The sequence below is a fragment of the Podarcis erhardii genome, assembly GCF_964252035.2.
Source record: "Podarcis erhardii genome assembly, chromosome: 5".
Lineage (NCBI taxonomy): Eukaryota > Metazoa > Chordata > Lepidosauria > Squamata > Lacertidae > Podarcis > Podarcis erhardii.
The window spans coordinates 97,861,846-97,882,820 of record NC_138509.1 but is presented as its reverse complement, the minus strand read 5'-3'; the positions used below and the strand labels follow the sequence as shown (position 1 = coordinate 97,882,820).

At 43.3% G+C, this 20,975-nt stretch overlaps 3 protein-coding genes across 3 annotated transcripts in view; 2 read left to right on the top strand and 1 right to left on the bottom strand.

Moving 5' to 3' along the window:
• Positions 1–20,975, bottom strand: part of HTR2B (5-hydroxytryptamine receptor 2B) — a 187,144-nt gene that overhangs the window by 38,522 nt on the left and 127,647 nt on the right. The gene's annotated exons all lie outside the window — the stretch shown is intronic.
• RPL35A (ribosomal protein L35a) overlaps positions 1–20,975 on the top strand; it is a 162,913-nt gene that overhangs the window by 96,159 nt on the left and 45,779 nt on the right. The window lies entirely within an intron of this gene.
• LRCH3 (leucine rich repeats and calponin homology domain containing 3) overlaps positions 1–20,975 on the top strand; it is a gene marked incomplete at its 5' end in the record, with an annotated part of 87,075 nt that overhangs the window by 47,007 nt on the left and 19,093 nt on the right. The window contains 9 exons of the mRNA XM_081863605.1: positions 140–233; positions 684–804; positions 4,746–4,894; positions 9,343–9,419; positions 13,666–13,761; positions 14,060–14,111; positions 14,461–14,610; positions 15,716–15,763; positions 18,041–18,094. Of these exons, the coding sequence (XP_081719731.1) occupies positions 140–233; positions 684–804; positions 4,746–4,894; positions 9,343–9,419; positions 13,666–13,761; positions 14,060–14,111; positions 14,461–14,610; positions 15,716–15,763; positions 18,041–18,094 (841 nt within the window). The remainder of the gene's footprint in view (positions 1–139; positions 234–683; positions 805–4,745; positions 4,895–9,342; positions 9,420–13,665; positions 13,762–14,059; positions 14,112–14,460; positions 14,611–15,715; positions 15,764–18,040; positions 18,095–20,975) is intronic.

The window sequence follows — 20,975 nt, the reverse complement described above, 5'->3', positions numbered from 1 at the left end:
CATTATGTATGGAAAAATGCAGTATGACTAACAGGTTGAATATGTCCCCCGGTACTGTCTGGTATCTAATCTTCTCCCCCCCAAAAAAATCTCATTTGCTTTTTGCAATAAAATAACGAACATTTTATCTGCTTGACAGCCATGAAGAACTATATTCCAGCCGACCATATGGAGCACTGGATTCTGGCTTCAATAGTGTGGACAGCGGAGACAAAAGGTGGTCAGGAAATGAAGTAAGTATACTTGTTTTGTTTCTGTTTGGTGGATAATTGTAGCATATGTGAAAAGGAAAAAAATCAGGCAGCCGTGGAAGACTCAATTGCTAAAATGCATAGGGCTGCAATTTTGCAACGGCTTGTTCTGCAGTCATCCAAGGATTGAGGCCAGTGTGCCATTTCCACGTCTGAGATTATTTTCAATCTGATAATGGTGGTGCAGGAAAGGACTTGAAAGCACTGCTCTTTGCTCCACATTTCATTTCAAAACTCTTTAAACTGAAAACAAACTCACAAAAAAGTGTACTTTGTCTACATGTGATTCAGATCACTGGAGTGACTTGAAGGAGGAGTTCTTTCTAACATTATTTTGGAGTGCTGCAGATCTTGTTTTCGGAAGCTGGATAAAAGTGGACGTATTTCACAATCTTTGTTTTCTTAATTGTCCGGTGTATTTTTTCAATGAAGCCTACAGATGAATTTTCTGATCTTCCTCTGCGAGTGGCAGAAATCACAAAAGAACAAAGACTGAGAAGAGAGAGTCAGTACCAGGAACACCGAGGGAGCATGGTTGTCACCAACGGTGGAGGTAAATGGCACTCATTTGAGAAAAAAGCCATCAGTGCATATTTGGTTGCTCCCACGTTGCATGGCAAGATTCTGGTGTTCTTTGTGGAGCATGATCTATGTCCAAAAAGTACCGTATTTTTTGCTCTATAAGACTCACTTTTTCCCTCCTAAAAAGTAAGGGGAAATGTGTGTGTGTGTCTTATGGAGCGAATGCAGGCTGTGCAGCTATTCCAGAAGCCAGAACAGCAAGAGGGATCGCTGCTTTCGCTGCGCAGCAATCCCTCTTGTTGTTCTGGCTTCTGAGATTCAGAATATTTTTTTCTTGTTTTCCTCCTCCAAAAACTAGGTGCGTCTTATGGTCTGGTGCGTCTTATAGAACAAAAAATACGGTATCTTTTCAGACCTATTTTATTTTACCCCTTTGTCTTAAAAAGCTCTATATACAGCTTAACTGGAGGAGCCAAATGGCATTTTTACACAGCCAGGGTAATGGTGGAATCTTTATTTTAGTTTCTCTTTCAAATGCTGATAAGTGGAATGACTGCAAGTAGCTCCTAGGAGAAGAGAATCCAAATAACATTTGGTTCCACTACCACAAGAAGCTGTAAAAGATTGAGGACCAGGAAACAGTAACCTTTAACTGAGGGAAATTGGGTCTCTTTGAGTTTTATATATCTTCCAGCATAGCACCTTTAAAAAATAATTTTAAAACCTGTTGTCTTGCTCCTTGTGTAATTTGCTTCTTATCCGCACTATTCTAAAGGATAATAGTTACAGATAGGTAGCCGTGTTGGTCTGCCATAGTCAAAACAAAACAAATTCCTTCCAGTAGCACCTTAAAGACCAACTAAGTCAGTTCTTGGTATGAGCTTTCGTGTGCATGCACACTTCTTCAGATACACTGAAACAGAAGTTTCCAGACCCTTCTATATAGTGAGAAGGTGGGGAGGGGTATTACTCAGAAGGGTGGTGGGAATGGGTGATTGGCAGATAGCTGTGATGAGCCTGTTGACGACTCTTAACGACTGCAATAGGTCTTACAGGAAAAAGCAAGGGGTGAAAAGGTGAAAAATGGCAATTGAAAAATTAATGTAATTGAAAAATGTAAAAATGTAATTGAAAAATTACAACTTATCACCAAACTCAAAACCATGGAGAAACCTGGTCTGAACAAAGACCTTGGATTCTTATCTCATTATACATGACAAAGCCATTTTTCACCTTTTCACCCCTTGCTTTTTTCTGTAAGACCTATTGCAGTCGTTAAGAGTCGTCAACAGGCTCATCACAGCTATCTGCCAATCACCCATTCCCACCACCCTTCTGAGTAATACCCCTCCCCACCTTCTCACTATATAGAAGGGTCTGGAAACTTCTGTTTCAGTGTATCTGAAGAAGTGTGCATGCACACGAAAGCTCATACCAAGAACTGACTTAGTTGGTCTTTAAGGTGCTACTGGAAGGAATTTGTTTTGTTTTGACTAAAGGATAATAGTTCAGTCCACAGCCCATCAGGAGCAAGAATCCTTGAGGGATTTTGGATGCTGGGCCGTGCAGTATTGTCGTAAGGTTTGCTGCAACAACAACAACATAGCAAAGCCTTATTGGGCTTACAGAAGCAGTGATGAATAAAAAATGCCCCAGTTAACATAAGAGTGGAGGGATCAATGAGAGCAGACCTTTCTGAGCTTCATGCTCTTGTTGTAGCTTTCATACACTTTTGAATGTGTGTGAGTCATAGCTGTCAACTTACAGATTTGAAAATAAGGGACCAGCAGCCTTGAAAATAAGGGACCAGCAGCCAAAATAAGGGACCTGCAGCCTCACCTGTTCCAGGCACTCCAGTCTTCCTGTCCTCCTGCAGTCTGGTCAAACTCATGCTGGTAGCTTCGAGAACACTGTCCAACCAACTTTGTAACCAGAGGTTCAACTGACTAGAATCTGAATCACATGCACCACAAGGCCTATGCAGCCTCAACTTAAGATGGCTCCCCGGCCTGGCTTTGCACTGCAAAGTTTGCAGCAGCACATGCAACAAAATGGCATCCAGCATTCAAAAAAACCCCTCAGCTTGCATTAACTAGCCACACACAAGGCATGCAAGCTCCACCCCCCAGTCGTTCTTAGACTTCTTATTGGGTGAGCAACACAGCCAAGCAACACAGTTGGAGCCTCCCTCCTCCCTGGCCGGCAGGGAGGGAGGGAGGGAGGGAGGGAGAGGAGCTGCTTCCTTTAAAATTTAAGGGACATCCATCAATAAGGGACAGCAGCGGGACATGGCGCTGGAATAAGGGACTGTCCCTTCAAATAAGGGACACTTGACAGCTATGGTGTGAGTCTCTCCCACCATTTTATTCCATTTACAATCCCTTCCTCTTAACCTTCTGCTTTCTTAATTTCACATTTTATATGTCAAGGTAGCCAGAATAAAATATAATTGCAGGCTTGACTGCAAGCATCATCTTTGGTGTTTGCAGAATAATCATAACAAACCAAAAGCTGTTCTAACGTCGTTTTACAGATTCAAGTTGGTCAGAACAGTATTGCTTTGCATGTTAATGTGCATGTCTCACTTACCAATTCACAAAGGTGCTTCAGAGGTTTCTGAGTTCGCATATTGATTAGAAGCCAGAAATACCCGTAACTTAAAGCACTTCTTTGGATGATGTGGATAGCAAAAGTCTAAGCAACTTGTGTCAGCAAAATACAACATTAGATAGAATTGGGATGCAGGATGACCTTAACAGATTGGAGAACTTGGCCCAAACTAGCAAAATGAATTTCAACAGGGACAAATATGAGGTTCTGCACTTAGGCAGGAAGAACTAACTGCACAAATCTAAAATGGGGGACACCTGGTTTGCCAGAAGTACATATGAAAAGGATTTAGGGGTCTTAGTAGACCACAAGCTTAACATGAGTCAACAGTGTGATGCAGCAGCAAAAAAAAAGCTAACACTGTTCTAGGCTGCATCTACAGAAGTATAGTGTTCAGATCCAGGGAAGTAATAGTACCACTCTATTCTGCCTTGGTCAGACCACACCTGGAGTACTGTGTTTACTTCTGGATGCCACAACTTAAGAAGGGTGTTGACAAGCTGGAAGGTGTGCAGAGGAGGACAACCAAGATGATCAAGGGTCTGGAAACCAAACCTTATGAGAAACTGTTGAGGGAGTTGAGTATGTTTAGCCTAAAAGAGGATACTGAGAGGAGATATGATAGCCATTTTCAAAGAGCTGTCACATTTGGAAGAGGAATCAAGCTAGGAAGCTGAGACCCGAACCAATGGATTCAAGTTACAATGAAGGAGATTCCAACTAAACATCAGGAAGAACTTTCTGATGGTAAGAGCATCTTCAGCAGTGGGACGGACTCCCTTGACAGGTGGTGGACTCTCCTTCCTTTGAGGTTTTTAATCAAAGGTTGGATGGCCATCTCTAGTGAATGCTTTAGTTGAGTTTCCTGCATTGGACTAGCTGACCCTTTGCATTCCTTCCAACTCTACAATTCTACAGTTCTGTAGTCTTGAGAGACTAATATTGCTGCTCACCACTAATAGATCATTCTTGGCAAGTAAGCCAAAGTGCAGGTGGAAAAGAGTTTTTTCAATTTAATGTAAAGTGAATTGCTGTAAACTATTCATTTCTGGTTACATTAGTGAGCAATAAAACCCTAGTATGGTGGGGTTTTTCTTTGTCTCTAATGCATTCTAAAGTATGAAATGGCTCTTTGTTTAATATTAGTTGGAAATCTCCTCCCAATCTGCAGTTTTTATAAAGAGCTTGATCTATAGTTTGCTCGCTGATTGTATGAGCCACTCTGCAGCAAGAGATTTCTTGAATAAATATGGTCAGACCTGATGGAGCTGCTGCAGTCTTAACTTCTGTTAACTCTCTCTGCGCCTGCCCCTCCCCCCAGCTGCTTATCTAATTACGGTCCTTCTCTTTGTATGTGCCAAGTGGAACATGATCTGGATCAGATCGACTTTATTGACAGTTGTGTCACCGAAGAGGAGGAGGAAGAGGTGAGGCAACCCAAGTGCATGGAGTCAGACAGCCTCAGCTCACAGTTCATGGCATATATTGAACAACGGCAAATATCTCACGAGGTGGTGCTTCCTTTTAATTTGCGTGTGTGTGTGTGCCCCTGTGAAATTCCCTTTTGTTTGTGTTGTTTCTCATCCACAGTGGCTATTATTGGTTGACTTTTTGGAGCAGCAATGCTGTGCTTTTGTGTGAGTCATAAAGCTACTGATTCAAAGCACTGTGTTCTGGGGTCTTGTAGGTGTTCAAGGTGCTACAGTGGTGCCTCGCAAGTCGAAATTAATCCGTTCCGTGAGGCTCTTCGTATAGCGGGTTTTTTCGTCTTGCGAAGCAAGCCCATTGACAGCTTAGCGGATTAGCGCTATTAGCGGTTTAGCGGCTTTTAGCGGATCAGCTGATAAGGGGCTTAGCGGCTTAGGAAAAGGGGGGGAAAACCCGCAGAAATTCGCAAGACATTTCGTCTTGCGAAGCAAGCCCATAGGGAAATTCGTTTTGTGAAGCGCCTCCAAAACGGAAAACCCTTTCGTCTAGCGGGTTTTCCGTCTTGCGAGGCGTTTGTCTTGCGGGGCACCACTGTAGTTTTGACTGCAGTAGAGTCTCAATTGATATCTGCTCAATTGGCCTTTCTCTCCCATGTGCTAAGTCCATGGTGGTCCGTGCAACAGTCTGGGTGCAGAATCTGAGAAGTATCCAATGGGATGTCGCCTTACTTTCCTCCTCTCTCCACCCCGCCCCTCCTTATGTGCCCAAAAATCTGTTCCAGATTTTGAGTCTGCAGGAGGGAGGAGAGGAAGGTGAATTCCCATTTATGTGAGCAGAAGTCTGTTCTGCTTGCACACAGACAGTTTTCCAATGCTGTATAGCCTCACCTCCCATTACCACCCCCACCCCTAAATCCAAATTAGGGTGCTGCAAGCAAGGGCTTTTTTCAGAGGTACTTGGATGTGTAATAATAATTATATGGTGCTTTGCTATCCTTTTTATTGTAGGCAGTTTTATGCCACTTCATTGTATATATCAAATCCATTCTGATCTGCTTTTAAGAGTTTTCTTTTAGCTAGTCTGCATTTGCATCCTTCCTTGGGTGGGTGTACCTCAGATATTGTCTCATCAGCAACCAGAGTGTGGATCCAAGTCCATCCACTAATCTCAGGGGAGGGAGGGGGGTGCAGGCCTCTTGGCCTGTTAGCACAAATCTACCCCTCCCAGTATACTGTCATGGCAATTTCTGATGCCCCAAGGGAAGGCAAATATAAAGGTCAACCATCTGTAAAGGATGACTTTTCTGGCTTCCTAAGAAATAAAGACATTCAACAAGTTTTAGGATTTATTCTTGGAACGTAAGATTGAACAATGTACAGCCTGTGTCCTTAAGCACTGTGCTGTTTTAAATCTGCCCCGTGGTATTTCAACTGAAAGGTTACAATTAAGAAATCCCGGCTCATTTCCTTGTACCAGCATTCTCACTTGAGAGTCTCCAGTTGTTTTGTGGGCCAGCCTAAAGGAAGCATCTCTTCCCCATAATGAGAAGAGTAGGGAGATATTTTCTTCATTTCATATAATTAGATGCATAGCTTTACAGAAACAAAAAAATTAGGTCCAGAAAACAGAACTGAATCCCCATTTTTCTGTTATATTGTGCCTTCTGGTTTTTCAAAATTAGACCAGTTTAGTTTTTATGCCACAAAATGGAGCGAGCTTCTTGAATGAATGAGCTCAGCCATTTTTGGACGGCATGCTCCTTGAGATAACAGTTTGGTTTTTTAACCTTCTTTTTGAGCATGCTTTTTATGGGGCCAGTTTGATTACAAACACCAACTTTGAGAGTTACGTGGTTGTTCATTCTGTCATACTCTGCAATAATCCCGAATCAGTATAAACAGGTCTTGGGGGAATGTATACAAGTGCCCTTCTATGCCACTATTAAAGTAACACTGCAGTGGCTACTTCACTTTAAAAAAACGAAAACCAAACACCTCTGGTTGGAAGCAGCTAAATGGCTGTAGTTTATAGGCAGTTAAATTCTGAGGCCAGTTGCCTTGTATTTAACGCAAAAAAGTGCATCCGTCGTTGCAATTCTGAAAACTTTATAAAATTTCCCTCTTGACTCTGCTCTGCATGTGCCACCTGTAAATAAAAAGTACAACACATTACATATTTTGTGACTTCCTGCAGCTATGCAAATCCTCCGAACTAGACATGCTTGTAAGACCTTCTATTTAGGCTGGCATTTTAATAGATGCAGGTAAGCTGGCACAGGGGCAGTTTGGGATTTTGATGGATTCAGTGCTATGTGGGAGAACATGCCAATGTATTTTTGGATGCATGTTTCTAATCTGGAAATATATTTAAATTAATAGAGCTGTTAAAATGCTCTCCAAACTTTAGAGTGTGTGCTTTGTTTAAAGCTGAAATACTTGACTGGTTCAAAGTAAACTTAGCAACCTTTGGAAGGGTACTTAATGGCAGTGTGCGATATAATATTGGCTCTTTTTTGCAGTCTTAAGTGTCTCCTTTAAAACTAAGGGCAGTGGGGGTAGAATTCACTTTGGTTTTGGCCTTTTAACTGCTGTGGGCATATTGAGGGGCAAAGGACCCCCTCCTGTTACCATCTGGACTGTAGGAAAGGAAGCGCTCTTAATAAGCCTAAAATCACTAGGAAATGTTAAAGTAATACATTTACTCCTCCATGGCCTCTAATCTAAACCTTTTCTGCATAAGTCTAATGGGAGGCTTGAAACAGTGGGCTGCATCGGGATAATCTTCTACTTTGCTTAACAAGTAGCCCATTCTGCAATCGGATTACAATCTGTGCCTTCACATATATGTTACAATGCGAAACTGGGTTGAAGTGCATTTTGTTTGGCTGATTGTTGTCGCAGTGATCTCTTCCACTTCATATCCCACGCATACGTACTTGGGGGCCCAACATAACCGCCATTATTCTCTTAAGGCTAAGCGGCAGTGAGACTTGCAGTTCCTTAATTACCGGGATGATCTTCCAATTGAGTGCACTGGGGTTTCCCCGGGGGCTGAATATGCTGCTTTTGTGTACTGTGGGATAATACCGCCATGTCTGTGGGCCAGCTTAATTGCTATTTGTTCAGTGGTTGGCTAAAAAGGTCCTTTATATTTCCCCCCCAATTTCCATTCTTGAAATTGCAGTGGCTCATATTTCTTCTGACCGTATATTAGTTCCGCAAGTCCAGTAATGAGACAAGAAGGATCACGTTGCTGCCCGAGGCATAATTCAGGAGGAGACCCGTAGGCTGCTAAAATCCAGAATTCTCTTCAAAGTTAACGAGGGGTCGCCAGCTTCTAGTGAAAAATAAATGTATATGTGTATGAAAAATAAATGTGTATGTGTATGAACTCAAACCACTTTAAATTACAACAGTATTTTGGAAAATAGTACCTAAGAACAAATGGGTCATTTATAGATTTTCTTTCAGTAAACGAGATTGTTAGTTAGAGAATTAGTGGCCTTTAAGATGTCTAGATCAAAATTAATCCATGCAAGAAAAATACCAGACAGGAGGAAGTTAAGGATTTTGCTTTAGGAAAATGGGTTAATTTACATTCAGTGGACGCCTTCATCTGCCCCTGCCGCAATAAAACAGCTCTCTTCAGCCACAGCAGGCCCTGTAATTCTCCAGCAGTTTGACTTTACCTTGAGACAGATGGATGCAAACAACCAGTTTAACAATGGTCAGTGGTGGCACTGCCATTATGGAATTTCCTCACCTTTAGCTTCAGCATAGGCTCAACATTGAACTAAGGTCAGGGCTAACTGTGGTTTATTAATCCCAGTTAGGAGTTTAAAAGTAGAATAAAACTGTAGTTTTCCTTGCTGGGGTAATCCCCATCCTTGAAGGGGTGTGCTCAGGAAATTAACAGCTGCTTGTCGCCTTGCAAGCAGAGAGGCAGGAAAACTGTCTTCCTCACGATCTAATCTGTGCAGATGTAGTACTTAGGGCAAGCCATGATTTGCAAACCCAAATCCTGGCTTTAGGACAACCCTTAACTGCTGTTTAGGTATTCACACATTTCCTTAAGCCATGGTTGATTGTTTTGTCTAGAGTGGGGCATTAGCAAACCTGTTGAAATTTTGCTGGCATATGAAATTCCATGTCCTTTTAAAGTAGTGTACCTCGTTAGAATAGCGGGTAATACATTTAAAAATAGCTCTTTTTCATCCCCATGTGAATTGAAGCTGGCAGATTTGAAAATCTAAACAAGACAACATTGAGGTTTATAAAACTGACAAGGACCAAATACTAAAACCAAATACTAAAAATTAACCCATTTTCTTACAGCACAGTGCTTCACTTCCTCCTGTCTAGTATTTTTCTCACACTGATTAATTTCGATCTGGACAACTTAAAAGGCCACTAATTCTCAAACTAGTTTGGTGCGATTGGCAAACTTGCTCTGGCAAAGGGAGGTGACATTTGAACCATCCACAATACACTAGAAATAATTATTTTTGTATCTCATTTCTTCCTTCACTAAGGGTTCACCAGTAAAACCAACACCCATCCGGGAATTCCACAGGTCAGAAGATGCCAGAAGATACTTGCATCATAATAGGTGAGTACTTTTGTCAAGAGAACAAGCTGGCCACCACAAACACTCTTTTCCAACAACACATCAAGACATCAAGAAGAGGTGGCAAGAATACACAGGGGAATTATACCAGAAAGATATGGATGTCTCGTACACCCCAGGTAGTGTGGTTGCTGACCTTGAGCCAGACATCCTGGAGAGTGAAGTCAAATGGGCCTTAGAAAGCATACGGTACTATACCAGCTGCACTGACTCCTGGTGGAGTACAGGATCAGGTTTAAGGTGCTGGTTTTAACCTTCAAAGCCCTATACGGCCTAGGACCCTCGTACCTACGGGACCGCCTCTCCTGGTATGCCCCACAGAGGAACTTACGGTCTGCAAATAAAAACATCTTGAAGGTCCCAGGCCACAGAGAGGTTAGGCTAGAGCCAGGGCTTTTTCGGCTGCGGCTCCTACCTGGTGGAACACTCTGTCACAAGAGACAAGGGCCCTGCAGGACTTGACATCTTTCCGCAGGGCCTGCGGTTCCACCAGGCCTTTGGTCAGGGCGCAGCCTGCCTCCCTCCTTTGGCAATCTTTACAAAACTTTAGTTTATGGTTGCCATCAATTTTGATTTTAATTAATTTTTATAATGTTTTTATAATGTTGCACTGTTTTAGTGTTGTTAGCCGCCCTGAGTCCACTTCGGCTGGGGAGGGTGGGATATAAATTTATTTATTTATTTATTTATTTATTTATTTATTTATTTATTATTATTATTATTATTATTATTATTATTATTATTATTAAAGCACTGCTAATAACAAGGCCAGTGGAAGTGATGATATTCCAACTATTTAAAATTTTAAAAGATGATGCTGTTAAGGTGCTAGCAAGTTTGGAAAACTCAGCAGTGGCCAGAGGATTGGAGAAGATCAGTCTACATCCCAATCCCAAAGAAGGGCAGTGCCAAAGAATGCTCCAACTAGTGCACAATTCCACTCATTTCACACTCTAGCAAGGTTATGCTTAAAATTCTACAAGGCAGGCTGAAGCAGTATGTGGACCGAGAACTCCCAGAAGTGCAAGCTGGATTTCGAAGGGGCAGAGGAACCAGAGACCAAATTGCAAACATGCGCTGGATTATGGAGAAAGCTAGAGAGCTCCAGAAAAACATCTACTTCTGCTTCATTGACTATGCAAAAGCCTTTGACTTTGTCGACCACAGCAAACCATGGCAAATTCTTAAATAAATGGGAGTGCCTGATCACCTCATCTGTCTCATGAGAAATCTCTATGTGGGACAAGAAGCTACAGTTAGAACTGGATATGGAACAACTGATTGGTTCAAAATTGGGAAAGCAGTACGACAAGGCTGTATATTGTCTCCCTGTTTATTAAACTTATATGCAGAATTCATCATGCGAAAGGCTGGGTTGGATGAATCCCAAGCCGGAATTAAGATTGCCAGAAGAAATATGAACAACCTCAGATATGCAGATGACACAACCTTGATGGCAGAAAGTGAGGAGGAATTAAAGAACCTCTTAATGAGGGTGAAAGAGGAGAGCACAAAATATGGTCTGAAGCTCAACATCAAAAAGACTAAGATCATGGCCATTGGTCCCATCACCTCCTGGCAAATAGAAGGGGAAGAAATGGAGGCAGTGAGAGATTTTACTTTCTTGGGCTCCATGATCACTGCAGATGATGATAGCAGTCACGAAATTAAAAGACGCCTGCTTCTTGGGGAAAAAGCAACGACAAACCTAGACAGCATCCTAAAAAGCAGAGACATCACCTTGCCAACAAAGGCCCATATAGTAAACACTATGGTTTTCCCCAGTAGTGATGTATGGAAGTGAGAGCCGGACCATAAAGAAGGCTGATCGCCAAAGAATGGATGCTTTTGAATTCTGGTGCTGGAGGAGACTCTTGAGAGTCCCATGGACTGCAAGAAGATCAAACGTATCCATTCTGAAGGAAATCAGCCCTGAGTGCTCACTGGAAGGACAGATCCTGAAGCTGAGGCTCCAAGACTTTGGCCACCTCATGAGAAGAGAAGACTCCCTGGAAAAGACCCTGATGTTGGGAAAGATGGAGGGCACAAGGAGAAGGGGAGGACGGAGGACGAGATGGTGGGACAGTGTTCTCGAAGAGACCAGCATGAGTTTGACCCAACTGCGGGAGGCAGTAGAAGACAGGAGGGCCTGGCGTGCTCTGGTCCAGGGGGTCACGAAGAGTCGGACACGATTAAATGACTGAACAACAACAACTTTTGTTCCATACGCTCAGAGCTTTAGGAATCAGCAAGGTGAATCATGCTGCAGTGTGAGGAACATGTCACCTGATAAATTGGGTGCCATTTCTTTAGTTTTGTGGCCACAAAGTGTTGCATTTTTAACACAGGGTCTCCGAGTCTTTGCATATATTGCCTTACTGGGCCAAATGCAAACATAATGTTTCTGTCCTTGTAACCATGGTTGAGAGATCAGGAGCCCCTCAGTGTGAGGGTTTTTATACCCCTTGCCCCCTAACACGTGCGATTCCCCTCCACCATTCCCTTTCCATAGCAGTGTTGCGTCTGCACCTATGTTAGCAATCACCATACTTAGAAGTGGGGGTTGAAACGTAATTTGTTATAACGATGGTTGCCATTAATTTTCAGTGTATACATAATACCAGGTCTGAAAAGGGGAATGGAGGGGGGTACATGCAAGAGAAGAAGGAGAGACATATGCAAATAGCCATGGTTAAGAATCTGATAACATCATGTCTGCACCAGGTTATGGTCTGTTACTGATTATAGTACAATTATTGGGGTTTTGGATGCAGAAGTATTTTGTCCCACATAATACATGACCGGTGTCAGCAGTAAGTCTTCACTGTTCACCATTTATGGCAATAATGCTCCCAGCTTTTGTTAAGCGTAAGCAGTGTTGCTTTGTAAATGAAGCTTCGCTGCTTGTAAGGAACCATTTTTTCCAGAACAGAAAGAGGAACCTGCTAGATTATTATTCACCATGGGATGTTACAGAATAATGCTCCTTGAAATCCGAGTCTTTAAAAGGGTTTCCCCTGCCCCGCTCCCGGTTCCATAGCTGATCCAAATGTAGCAGGGATTGCTAAAACAAAGTAAATGTAATTTTTGATGAGTTTGTATGCTTGGTAGATAAGCTTTTAATTACCTAACCAAAAATGGGCATGATGGTGATGAGCCTGACCTGAGACCCTGGGAGCTTAAATTAGAACAAGGCATCTGAGTGGGATGGTGCCTCAGACTGGCTTATGTTAACAAAATCTCTATTGTTGGTTATCAGGATAAATATAGATCTGGTTAAATTCATGCCAGCTTAAACTGCCTTATTCATGATATTCGAAACCAAACTTAAGATTCATGGATAGAGAGCAGGAAACAGTTCGCTGGCTGTTGGTGGGGACGCTGCTAATGAGTGCTGCTCGCTTTGGGGAGAACTGATGCTGCTTTACAAATTGTCATTGTCCGCCTAGATGTTTGCCTCCTCTGTTCCCCCATGCTCAACTCATCCTTTGTAAATAAGTAGATATTACAGATCACCGAAGTGCGGCAAGTCTCCAGCACACTCTCCCCGTGAGAGAGCTAAAACCCTGTGGAAGACTGACCCTGGCGCTTCCTGGTGCTCAGCGAAGTGGGGGAGCGCAGGACAATGTAGTTCATTTAATCAGAATGTCATCAGCTGCAGCTAAAGTGAAGGATCTGTCAGCTTTGATAAATCTGTTTCTCCACTTTGCCTCCAGTGGGAGCTTAGTATGCAGGCCGAGAAGAGAATCTCATTTTCTTCAGAGTAGCAAAAAAGAGTATGTCACTAGAAATTTAAAAGCAAGATATCCAAATGAAATTTGATGCTCTGTGGTATACATTCAAAGTGCAAATAAACTTTTAGAGCTGAACTTGATCTTGCCATTTATGTTCTCTCTCACCCAACCTGATAATTGTGGTTAAGGGTGATTAACTACATCGGTTTTGTTCAGTTTGAATGTTTTTATTTCTGAAGAAATCCTATCTTTCTTCATCTTTTCAAAATTCCATTGCCCAAGGCAGCTGATTCTGCACTATACTACCCATATTGAATTTAGTTGCTGTTTAGCCCTAAAACATGAACATTTTAGGCCTGGTTATCTTAATTTTACTATTTTCTTAAAAGGGTTTGCTCTGTCTACTCATATGCTGTAACATTTCTTCCATTTTCTTTTTTCCATTTTCTCTGGGTCAATTACCACTACCACCCACTGTGTATTTGTGTTTTCAGAGATGGAGATGAATTAAGACGACCTGAAAGTCTGAGCTTGACACATGACAGAGACCGACAGCAACTTCTGAGGAACTGCTTAGACCGAGCAGAAAGGTAAGGCTGTGAGTAATATGTGGTGCCCCTCATTTAAAATGAAGTGCAAATCTGGCCCATTGTGCAAATAAGCTTTCTTTAAAAGCAAGCTACAGCCATGGCATCCTATGTAAAATTGACTGCACAGACCATTTACTGTTTCCTGTGGCTTAATCACTGTGTGCATGTTGCCCAAGAAAAATGTTTAGATAATTAGGAAGAGGAGCTTTATTACGTTAACCATCTTTTTAGAGCATTATGCACAGTGAAGGGGAAATACTTATTTTGTATCCAACAATGTTCTGTTTTGCCCCCTCAGAGGTTCTGGCGACTCATCTTGCCTTCTTTTGCTCTCCGGCACCCATAATCAGGTAATTTGTGTTGCACATTGGGAAGTGTGCTGCTTGGTGTGTAGCTCATGGGTAGGCAAACTATGGCCCGGGGGCCGGATCCGGCCCAATCGCCTTATAAATCTGGCCCACGGACGGCCTGGGAATCAGTGTGTCTTTGCATGAGTAGAATGTGTCCTTTTATTTAAAATGCATCTCTGGGTTATTTGTGGGGCATAGGAATTCGTTCATATATTTTTTCAACATATAGTCCGGCCCCCCACAAGGTCTGAGGGACAGTGGACCGGCCCCCTGCTGAAAAAGTTTGCTGACCCCTGGTGTAGCTGGTTGCTTTCTTTCTGATGCACATTCCAAATTAACGTTCTTCCAGGTCTCTCACTCGGATGCAGATCTACACAAAAGGCGCGAGCATTTAGTGGAGCGTACCCGGAGGGAAGCCCAGCTTGCTGCGCTACAATACGAGGAGGAGAAGATGAGGACAAAACAGATCCAAAGGGAGGCCGTCCTCGACTTTGTCAAGGTAGGTCAAGTTAGGTTTTCACTTTTAGTGTGCAATTCTCCAGGGAGAGGTGGTGATGGTCCCTCTCTTGCGACTATATATTTAAAGACCAGACCTTCTCCCACCCCAGAAGAAACTTGTAGGGGGGTCACCACTCCAAACATAGCATGGCTAGCTATGCATGCACACACCTGTACACTGAGCGCGATAGGAACTCTCCACCACTCTGAATTAGTCTGCATGCTGAATAATCCTCTTCTAATTGCTGCACAGAGTCTGGCATTGCTGTTAAGGTCCACATATACTGAGGGTGGGAGACAAATGGTATTGGCACCATGTTCTGCCCCACCCCTGATTCATTCATCCATACAGGGTTTGCCACACCCCTACCCAGGAGCTGAATCTTGCCCAGTTTTTGTTTTTAAGAAGTCTAGCAGCTGGTCACATGGTTTGGCAGCAGACGTGTAATAAGATACAGGCTACTTCTTCTGAAACTTGATGGGGAACAAATAGTTCTGAAATGGTTTAAGGTTTTACACGACTGGTTGTTTAATGATAGGCACTGCTGCTTGCTCTGTTTTACCGGAAATTAGATTGCTTTCGTCCCCATTGGGGTTTTCATCACCCTCCACACAGTGAGCTCTTTGAGTGGGGCCTTAAAGGACTGTCACCCAGAGCACAGCACAGCTGCATCAGACTGTGGCTGCACATTAGGTGGAAGAAACATATCACAGAAAGTGGTGAAGATCAGGAATGATTTGGGATATAGTTTGTTTAAAGGGGTCTTCCAACTTCATACTTTTGTAATGGATTTCTTGTCATTATGATGCAATGTAGTGACACACACTGAGATGGAGAAGTTGTAGACCTACCCAGCTTTACAGTAGTAGATTTAGGAGAATGCTGATGTATTTGGTTCCAAAATTGAGTTACCTAAGAAACATAATGCCAACTCTAACCTCTTTCTCCTAGGCAGGTGGGTTCTGTTCACAGGTCAATAAAATGGTTCAGCTTAGGAACTGCTTATGTTCGTGGAACAGTTCTTGCCCATCTTGCCACCTTATTTCCTATTTACTTGATCCTGCGTGCTTTTCCCTAGTAAATTGCTCCTTTTCATTCTTCCAAGCAAAAGGCATCCCAGAGCCCTCAGAAGCAAAGCCCTCTGGATAGCGAGGTAAGAACTAGAGCTATAAACCGCCTTATTGTCATTTCCTAAGCTCTTTATGGGGGGTCCCACTTTTACACAGGCTACAATCGTGAGTGCACATACTGAGTAAAACTCCACTTGTCACGGGATCTGATTTAAATCTGTTCAGGAATGAAGTGTAAGCGTAGAGTTTAAAGATCACTACTGTGCCACAGCAGAGAGATGTCTTGAGTTTGCCTTCTAAACCTTCCCCCCACCCCCACCCCTGTTTTGACGTTGGTTGGACTGTGGATTTGTCCATGTGGTCTGTGTCTTGTAAATGTGGCAAATGTATGTAAATAGACCTATTTATATCTGTTCCAAGATCTTTTTTTGAAACAGTAGAGCTGACGTGAGAGCAGATAATATATTGGGAATATTAAAAAGCACTTTTGGAACTGCTGGTCCTTCAGTCACGTCACCATCAATCAAGAACTAAATCCAGCCTGAACTTCCAAGTTGTCATTGAACTGGTGGGTTGGCCACCAGATCCAGGGCTTTTTGCATTGCTTAACACCACTGAACAGTCAAGCTCTGCTTTTGCACACTTGCTTCTTCTCTGCAAGTGCACTGGCATCAGAGCACAGGTTGGCTTCACGGCATGCTCTGTTCGCTGAGTTTTAGCAATTGCACCAGTCTTCGCTCGCTGGGCACCCTCCATATGTTTTGGACTACAGCTCCTATCACCTCATCTTAAAAAGATACTGTAAATCTGGAAAAGATTTAGAAAAGGGCAACCAAAATAATGAAGGGGATGGGGGGGGGAAATCACACTATTTGGGGCATTTTAGTCTAGAGCAAGGGACGCGGGTGGCGCTGTGGGTTAAACCACAGAGCCTAGGACTTGCCGATCAGAAGGTCGGCGGTTCGAATCCCCACACGCCAAAGGGCAAGTAGATAAGTAGGTACCGCTCCGGCGGGAAGGTAAACGGCGTTTCCATGCGCTGCTCTGGTTCGCCAGAAGCGGCTTAGTCATGCTGGCCACATGACCCGGAAGCTGTACGCTGGCTCCCTCGGCCAATAAAGCGAGATGAGTGCCGCAACCCCAGAGTTGGCCATGACTGGACCTAATGGTCAGGGGTCCCTTTACCTCTACTAGTCTAGAGCAAGGGGAAAACATGACAAAGGTATATAAAATTATACCTGGTGACGAGAAAGTGAGTAGAGAAAGGATTCCCTCTCCCTCTCGTAACACTAGAATTTGTAGACATCCATTGATACTGAATGTTGGAAGATTCAGGACAGACAAGGGAAAGTCCTTTTTCACCCGGCACATAGTTAAAACGGTGGCATTCACTCCCATAAAAAGTAGTGATGGCCAGCAACTTGGATGGCTTTAAAGGAGGAATAGGCAAATTCATGAAGAATACAGCTATCTGTGGCTGCTAGGCATGATGGTTGTGTTCTCCCTCCACCGTTGGAGGCAGTCTGCCTCTGGTGGCCAGTTGCTGGAACTCCCAAGTGAGTGGGGAGAGGGCTGCTGTGACGCACAGGTCTTGCTTGTGGGCTTCCCATTTGGACATCTGACAAGTCATTGTAAGAACAGGATGCTGGACTGGGTGAGCCATTGGCCTGATCCAGCCAGCGATGGGAGTTGTAGTTCAAAACATCTGGAAGGCACCAGGTTGGCAAGAGCTGAACTTCATGCTTGTAGGGTAGCCAGCACTCAAGGCTGATATTGGTGCCTTGGAACAGAATTTTGGTTGGTTCTCAGCCTCCCTCACATTGGCATCTGTCTTTCCCCACAAGGTTTTATACACCACCAGGGCCAATTTTCTTGTTTTGCTAACGGAAAATAGTTTTTACTTCATGATCAGCCTGTCATAAGACACAACACAATAGACCACAAATACATAGGAAAGTGTTTTCCAGTAGTCTGCTTTCTGTGACTCTGGACTGCTTCCAAATAGTTCTGTTCTTTTTATTTGATCTTTGTTTCAGTTCCTCCCAGGCTGTGTGTGTTCTTTCCTTAATATTGCAGCGTTCTCCACTGGAAAGATTCGCATACCAAATCCTGCTCTTTCTTGGACTCGGCAGCTGAAAGCAAAATAGCTCCTGAATCAGTTGCAGATGTTTTTAATGCTGAGATCATTAAGAGACTAATAGGTTTCTTTCCCCTCTCCCCATTGTTTCAGTTACACATTACTGATTACCTCCATGTGCCTTCTGCATTAAGAACCTTGTCAATTCCAGATGTCTGTGTTTGTCTGCATATTTTGTGGTGGTCTCATGTTTCTGATGTTGCCATCTCTCCCGCATCCCCAGTGTCCCTTCCCGTCCAGAAGGTCTCAGCACACTGATGATAGTGCCTTGCTGGTGGTAAGAATCCTGCACGCAATGGCCTGTTTATGTGTCAGCCTCCTAGATCCTAGTTAGCATGTTTTCTATGGTTTGCTGAGATTAGGCAGTTTAGTACTACTCCTAAATAGCATAAAACATGGCTGTCTTTTAATTATAATAGCAATTTTGGTATAAATTGCTACTTTACCCTCCTTTCTTCTGCCCTGGAACGGATTGCAGCTGATGTTCACAGCTATGTGTTCCTGAACCTCCTGTTCTGATTTAGTCCCTAGAACTCATAAGATAAGTGGTTGGTGCAATTCGTGGAAACATTAAAGGTGTGAATAAGCTTTAAGGGGTGAAAGCACCTAAGCAGGTTCTTAGGTTCCTGCCTGGCGTACTCATGGAGTCATCCACACATCGGCTATATAGATAACACATTCATTACAAGGCCCAGAAGTGTTCCAATAAGTACCAGGTGTTATGTCCAGAGATGGTATCTAAATTTTGCATTTCCATTTCCTTGCTGAACCAGTTCAGTATCATAACATGGAATCATGGATTTTGAAGAGGCATGATGTCACCCAGCCTTGTCTATCCAACTGCAGGATCCCTGTGGCCTAAATCATACATCACAGATACTCATCCATGATTTCCCCTGAAGAACTACTTTTGTAGTTGTTTGGAGCATGGCCCTCTGAATGGGTGCTGGTGATCCATTTGAGTATGTTTAGTTAACCATGACTAAACGCTTTGGTTTTGCCCCTCTCTTTAAATCAGTGGAGGGACTTTTACATCTCTCAAGTATGAATTGTCTATTTTTTAAAAAAGTTGTCAGCATTTCATGTAACACCATTTCCATGTTTTATGCTATTTCCTTCCTCTGTTGGTATCTCAAAAATAGCGATTGAAATCCATTTTCATGTTCTTTCCTGGCCTGCTTTGCTCTGCCTGCCCTTGCATGACTTGCATGCCTCCAGTTTATTTCCTCATTTATATTCTCTTCAGTTAAGTGCCTGAGGTTTCATAGGTGCAGCCATGTTGCTGACTGAAGAGCACTGACACTTCACCTAGGTGTGAAGCAGGGACACCCCCCCAACCCCCCTCCCATCCTGGGCATTACATTCAGGCATTTTCCTATTTGTGACATGAGAGAACAGGGAAGGCAGAGGCCAGAAAATGGGTTCAAAAGTGTGGTTGAGAGAGAACTCTGCTTAATGTTTACTATGGTTAACGTTGATGCCAATTTAAACCTTTAAAATGGTGGGAGTAATTCGTGTTGGAGCAGAGATGGGGCACACAGTTCTGCATCCCAGTCCCTTTACTTGTCTTGTTCCTCAGTTCATGTAAGGACAACTGGTGATTAGCAATAGGAAAACTGAGCATTTGACCTTTTCTGACTAGAGAAACCTCTGTCTCTTGAAAATTGTTGTTCAGTAGTAACCAAACTAGCGAGTTGGTAGCAAACGTGGCACACAAGTTGTTTTGTGTCCCTGTTTCCAGGCATTCTTATAGTTGTGGATGTAAACTGTTTCTGTCCCTCTCATTCTAATTTCCATAAACGCCCGGAAAGTGGGATTGATGTGGATGGGTAATTGACTTGCTTGGTCTAGATTTCGTTCTTGCCCTGTCCCAGGACTTGGAGTGAGCTTGTTATCTCAGGCATGCATACTTCCCTGTTTGTTGATTTAGGGCACCATCCGATTTTAATTCTTTTTGACAAATCACTGCTGCAATGAATGGGATTTGGCCAATTCCAGCCATTTCCATCATATGGTTTATGCATCTATTTCTGACTCTCTTGAATTGCACTTGCTTACATGGCGGCAGCTACTCCCACAACATAATAGAATATTGTGTAGAATTCTAACGAAGGCCTTTTGTTCAGCACTTCCCTTATTACATCATAGTGCCTGTTCAGCCAAGACTGCGTTTTTTTCTTTCTCTGAACAATGATGTTAACTCTAGTTTAGGGAAAATGCCTGGAAATAGGTCTGACAAACAGGCAGTATGAAATTACCCGTGCCCCTCGCCCTTTTACGCTTTTGTTGCTTGCACAAAAGTGGACTTGCAGCCTCCTCCCCCACTGTATGCTTCCAGGTGTGATTAAGTGCTCGCCACCCCCAATTGCTGGAAAGCAGGGTGCTACCACCACCAGTCTGTACTCAACACTAACAGTTTGCATGTTTTCCCTTCAAATGCATGTGTTGAAGGCGAGAGCAATGGAGGTAGGTTTGGGAGGGGCACTGCAGTCGGGCTCTGGGCTGGCTCCAGAGCACAGTGGGCATGGCTGTGTGCAGGCATGGCTAGGGCGGGCACGACACAGTGCTGCCAAGGCCTTCCATCTCAGTGTAAGCTGGCAGTTTAGGAGCCTCACGCAAACAAGGTGCAGGAGGTGGACACAACTCGCTATCAGAGGAACAAGTGGGCTGCTTATTCCCCTGATTAGATTTCTCATAAAGTGGTACCTCGCAAGACGAAATTAATTCGTTCTGCGAGTTTTTTCGTCTTGCGATTTTTTTCGTCTTGCGAAGCACGGACTTTGGAAAAGCTTCAAAAATCACCAAAGTCTTCAAAAACCTCAAAAAAGGCTACCACACTGCGTGCTATGAGTTGCTCCTCGAAGTCAAGTCCCCTGAATGCACGGTTTCAATAAAAAAGGAAACAAACTTGCAAGACAAAGGAAACAAACTTGCAAGACGTTTCTGTCTTGCGAAGCAAGCCCATAGGGAAATCCGTCTTGCGAAGCAACTCAAAAAACGAAAAACTCTTTCGTCTTGCGAGTTTTTCGTCTTGCGAGGTACCACTGTATTTTATATGATTTGTACATCACCTTGAGTCTCTTGAAAAGGGCATCTGGGAAACAACATAGAATCACAGAACTGTAGAGTTGGAAGGGACCCTGAGAATCATTTAGTCC